At 33.8% G+C, this 6234-nt stretch overlaps 1 protein-coding gene across 1 annotated transcript; it reads right to left on the bottom strand.

Moving 5' to 3' along the window:
* Positions 1–2125: 2125 nt before the first annotated feature.
* Positions 2126–5635, bottom strand: LOC141646276 (uncharacterized). Its single transcript, XM_074454228.1, has 3 exons — positions 3590–5635; positions 2459–2906; positions 2126–2354 (listed from the first exon to the last, which is right to left on the bottom strand). Exons 1-3 carry the CDS (start codon positions 3722–3724, stop codon positions 2329–2331), a joined length of 609 nt encoding a protein of 202 aa, XP_074310329.1. The 5' UTR covers positions 3725–5635; the 3' UTR covers positions 2126–2328.
* Between the last annotated feature and the right edge of the window lie 599 nt (positions 5636–6234).

The raw sequence follows: 6234 nt of genomic DNA, 5'->3' as shown, positions 1-6234 counted from the left end.
ATTGATCCAACAGCGGAAATATAAGGGATCAATTCCATGCGTTCAACATCATGGGGTTCGGAGGGCGATTGAGACTTGCTCTATATTGTCCCAGTTACCATAGGTACCAATCCCCTTTTTGATTTGTCCATGCTGAACCGTCGAAGAATCTTATCAACATAAAACTCTTGACTTAGTGCCAATATCCTCTTGGATCTATCTCTATGGATCCAGATACCTAATATGCGTTGTGCCTCTCCTAAATCCTTCATTTAGAAGTGGTTACCTAACCACTTCTTAACGAAAGACAACATTGGAATGTCATTTCCAATGAGTAGTATGTCATCAACATACAAGATTAGTAACACAACATTGCTCCCACTAAATTTCATGTATAAACATGGTTCCTCAACACTTCGAGTGAGACCATTCTCTTTTATCACATGATCGAATCGATGATTCCAACTTCTAGATGCTTGCTTAAGACCATAAATGGATCTCTTAAGTTTGCATACTTTGTTAGGATTTTTAGAATCGACAAAACCTTCGGGTTGTATCATGTACACTTCCTCTTCTAAATGCCCATTTAGAAAAGCGGTTTTGACATCCATTTGCCATATTTCATACTCATGAGATGCGGCAATCGCTAACAAAATCCGTATGGATCTCAGCATGGCTACGGGGGCGAAGGTCTCATCATAATGGAGACCTTGGACTTGGGTAAATCCTTTTGCCACTAGCCTAGCTTTGTAGACATCATCATGTCCTTCTATGCCATTCTTGACTTTGAAAATCCATTTGCATTGAAGAGGTCTTGCCCCTTTTGGCAAATCTACCAAGTTCCAAACTTGGTTTTCAAGCATAGAATCCATTTCGGACTTCATGGCTTCAAGCCATAAGGAGGAATTAGGACTAGAGATTGCGGCCTTGTAGGTGGCGGACTCGTCACTTTCTAAAAGCAACACATCGAGTGTTCCATCTTCTTCAATAAGTCCCACATATCGATCGGGATGGTGAATAACTCGGCCCGTTCTTCTAAGAAGAGGAGGGACAACCGCGCTAGATGAAGAAGGAACATATTCTTGCGTCTCTATTTCGGTTTGTGGCTCTTGAACTTCATCAAGTTCAAAATTTCTCCCACTCTGTCTCTTAGAAATAAAGTCAGTTTCTAAGAAGACAGCCTCACTAGACACAAACACTTTGTTTTCTTGAGGTTTGTAGAAGTAGTATCCTCGAGAGGTCAAGGGGTAACCTACAAAGATGCATTTTTCGGATCTTGGGGCAAGCTTATTGTCGGTCTTTGCCTTGACGTAAGCATCACATCCCCAAATTTTCATGTATGATAGATTAGGAACTCTTCCTTTCCACATCTCAAATGGAGTCTTTTCGGTGGCCTTAGTGGGAATATTATTCAAAGATATAATTGCAGTTTGAATTGCAAATCCCCAAAACGAGTTTGGTAACTCGGTTTGACTCATCATGGATCGAACCATATCAAGTAGGGTTCGATTTCTCCTTTCGGCAACACCATTGAGTTGTGGCATTCCGGGTGGAGAAAGTTGTGATATAATACCACAACCTTTCAAGTGTGAATCGAATTCAAGGCTAAGATATTCTCCACCACGATCGGATCGTAGTGCTTTAATCCTTTTGTTCAATTGGTTCTCTACTTCGTTTTGAAATTCCTTGAATTTCTCAAAAGCTTCACTTTTATGTTTCATGAAATAGATATACCCATATCTACTCAAGTCATCGGTGAAGGTTATGAAGTAGTCATAATTTCCACGAGCGGTGATACTCATTGGTCCACACACATCGGTATGTATGAGTTCCAATAGTTCACTTTCTCGTGTCCCTTTACCACTAAAAGGATTATGAGTCATTTTGCCAAGAAGGCAATATTCGCATGTTCCATATGATTGAAAATCAAATGGCGTAATCACATTAGTCGAAATTAATCTTTTGATGCGATTCTTGTTTATGTGACCTAATCGACAATGCCAAATGAACGATTCCTTTGGATCACTTGATTTGAGTTTCTTTGATTGAATGTTATAGATATCATTAGTCGGATTCGAGGTTTCTAAAATGTAAATGCCATTAATGGAAGAAGCTTGGCATATAACCAAGTCGTTCCTTGAAATAGTACAACGATTGTTCTTAATGACAAAACAAAATCCGTCCATGTCTAACATAGCGATAGAAATAATGTTTTTAGAAAGTGTAGGCACATAAAAACAATTATGTAAATACAACTCAAATCCATTAGGCAAAGCTAATACATAAGTTCCTTTGGATTCGGCCGCTACTCGAGCTCCATTTCCAAGTCGTAGATCCACATCTCCTTTGCTAAACCTCTTCACGTCTCTTAAACCCTGTAAATGATTACAAAGGTGAGAACCACAACCGCTATCCAGTACCTATGTCGTAGTGGAAGTATAATTTATATCAATAACATAAATTTCTTTAGGAATTTTACCTTTTGGAACGATGATTCCTTCCCTTATATTTCGCAAATATACGAGACAATTCCTAAGCCAATGTCCCATGCCATAGCAATAATGGCACTCATCTTCAACTTGCTTGAAGTTTTTCCCTTTCTTTCCCTTCTTCTTAAACTTTTTGCCCTTAGAAGCAAGTGCTTGATTGCTTGAGCTCCCACTAGTTTCGGCATCCTTCTCTTCCAAAGACAAAGATCCTATAGATTTTATGAGGCGGTCTTCCTGAGACCGGCTCACAAGAGATCTAGTAGTAGTAGTAGGTGGTCTAGAAGAAGTGATGAAGTTAAGGTTTCCATCCGAACCTATCCCAAAATGAAGTTCTCTAGTAGTGTCGAAATCATTGTTGAAGCAAACGTCGTCAAAAACATTGTGGCAAGACTCAATAGTTATCGATGTAGTAGCATTTGATGGATTCATTGTAATGAACTACAAGTATGGAGGAAAAGGAAATATTAACATTTGTCTTTTTAATATCATACTTGTAAATAAATTAACAAGATATGAGCATTTATATAATGACCTCTACCCAACTATTATAAATGATTCCGAGATCCAAATTCATATTAACTTGGGCACGGGGTAGCCGATGAAACCCTTATCAATATAACTCGGTGGACTAACACTTTAATCGATTCTACTTTTAGAATTCTCGGTCGATAAAATTACTCTAATATTTATCTATAGCCCGGAACACATGCGACTACGGTCACGAATACTTCCGTTGAGTTCAATCCAAATTTCAAATAAATGTGTCCATGTTCCAAATTCACATTAACTTGGGCACGGGGTAGCCGATGAAACCCTCATCAATATGAATTCTGTGGATAGACATTTATCACCCACTTCCCCTACGTAACAAGGTTTGTTCGCGAAATAGGTTTTCATGGTTTCTACTTTTTGGTAAGGCTATGTCTCAATTGTTTATTTTTAGCGAGAGGTCATGTCAATTTATTATCTATCACGTTTTAAGTGAACTAAAGCGGTGAACTACGATAATTGTAATTGACACGGTCGATATACTCGATTAAAATGATAATGCATGTTTTAGTTATGCCGATTTAGCGATGCATGCAACATATAAATAAAATGCAAAGCATAAATAAAATTACATAACAAGTTTGGTTTTGGCACGCATCTCGAAGTAACACCGTCTTTAATGGATCGCCTTCTCGAGTGACACCGTCTTCAAGGATCTCCGGAATAAATAAATTACATAACAAATTATATAATTTCCTATTATACATTTGTAATTAAAATAAAAATAAATCTATTAAATTACAAAACGGTGATACGAGATCACAATAAATTACAACCGAATCGATATTCCCATACATTTCGGGTAATACCAATTAAAAACTAAGGTCATACTAAGTAAAATTACATAATTCAAAAATTACATAAAATAAAATTATGACAATCATAAATAAAATGCAGCATTATAATATGTATGAACATGCCCAATTTTATGCTAAATCGCCTTTAAGGAGCCAATATCGTATATTAAAAGGTTTTTACGGATTTGCGTGATTCAACCTTTTAAAATCACAATAAATTACATAAAATCATATTTATGCACAAGTTAATTACCCTAACCAACTTAGGACTCAAAATTAGTCTCCACTAACATATTGACAATAATTAACTTATATTTCTTAAAATTGTTCATTAATGGACTCAAAATTACAATAAAATGCCATAAACTCCAAATAAATCACAAAAATTTCAAATAAATTCAAAATTTGAAATTTTAAACTCATGAACATTCTGTAAAAATATCATGACACTCATAATGTTCAAAAAACTTAGGTTAAAAATTTTCGAAAATTATCGGGAAAAACAATGTTGCGGTTTATCGGATTTATCAATTATAATCATAAAAAACATGAGAAAAATTATATTTATCAACTTTTCAATTTTAGATCTGAAATAGGTAATAAAATGCAACATGTGGCGTTTTTCCTTAGTCATGAAGTATGTTTTAGCAATTATTCACTAATTAAAGTCACTATTTATGCTATTTTTCATCAAAAATTCATAAATCATGCATAAAGACTTCATTATAGCCTATTATTTTATACACATCTTGTAAAATTGCATGTGATAACATACTAAATTTCTATGACCAGATTCGAAATATTTCTCATATTAACCTATTTTATCATTTAAATTCGATTTTATCATGAAAAATCCATATTTCGAGCATAAAAACTTATAAAATTATGAAAATTTACAGGTCATATAAATATAATATATGTGAAAACATATCCAAAAACCACTGGAAAATCGAATTTTAGCTAATTTTATTCCGAAAATGACATTTTTATCATAAAATCACATTTTTAATGCCATTATTATATAAAATGAACAATAAAAATCCATAAATTAACCAAAATATCCTAAATACATTTTAGGATCAGAAACTTTAACATGCATAATTGATTTCGTGATATATCATAATAAACACAAATTTATAAGTTTTATATGTTAATCGTATAACTCGGAAAAACTATAACCGCTTTGCATGCAAACAAACTAAGGCTCATGATACCGCTTGTTGGAAATCTATATCTCATAATACTCAACATATTCATATATGTTTCAATTTAATTTAGTCATAAAATTAATTAGATCTTATGCATGCAAACATAAGTAAATATATAGAAGAAATCATCATTCTTACATTGGAAATTTCGAATTATTGGGCACAAATGAGTTCTCCTACTCACTTGTTCTTGAGCTCTCCTAATATTGGATGAACAAAGGATTCAAGTTTAGAATCCCTCCCAAGGAATAATACCCAAGATAACCTCTTAATAAGATTAATATTATTAATACTAGAACAATATTAATCTAAATAAAATGACCCAAAACTAATGTTTTGTCCTCTTGGAATTTCGGTCAAGAGGAGGAAAAATTGGAGTAATTTTATCTCTCTAAAATTCTATATTTTAGATGATGGAATTAATGAATGAATAAATTCTTCTCAAGAGTAGTGTATGTACCAAAAGACAAACCATTGGCTTGTGTAGGTTGGAAAAACCGGGTAGGGGAGGGAGAAAAGGCCAATGCATGAGCCTCTATTCTTCCCAAGAAAAGACTAGGCTTGCATGGCTAGGAGACTAGGTTTAATTATTTTGTTTCCACTCAAATAATTTAACATAATTTAAACACCATACTCCCTCCTAATTTCGGTCCAAATGGGATAAAATGGATTCCATTTTATCTTTGTCAATTTGTCACATGTTATAAGACATGTAAAATTGTCATGTATTTTTAACATATTAAAAATCAACGCATTAATAAAATACGTCATGTACAAAATCGACTTAGTAATTCACAATTACTTGTACCAAAACACTTTACCAATTATAAATTACAACATCTTGTATTTATAATAAATTACTCATTCAGTTCAATTGTTTCCGTAAACAATAATTTTATCTAAGTAATAAAACAATTCGATCACTTAGACCGCATCTTATTTAATCAAATTATAATGAGATACGTAAATATTACTTCCAAAATCGTCCGTCAATTTTAAGTAATTTAATTAACCCGTATCGTCATACGATCAATTAAATAATCAATTAAGAGTGTTACCCTTTAGGTATGACCTAAGGGGATCAACTGATCACCACCGTCGCACGACAGTAATGTCAAACTCTAGTCAGCCAATCATTACCGATATGTGTGGACCAGTTGACAGTAAAATATTATTTCCCACATGTATTCTTAAAAATGAGACTTAAACATG

This window comes from Silene latifolia, chromosome 3 (assembly GCF_048544455.1).
Source record: "Silene latifolia isolate original U9 population chromosome 3, ASM4854445v1, whole genome shotgun sequence".
NCBI lineage: Eukaryota > Viridiplantae > Streptophyta > Magnoliopsida > Caryophyllales > Caryophyllaceae > Silene > Silene latifolia.
The sequence above is the reverse complement of the archived record's forward strand: the minus strand, read 5'-3'. Positions and strand labels throughout refer to the sequence as shown.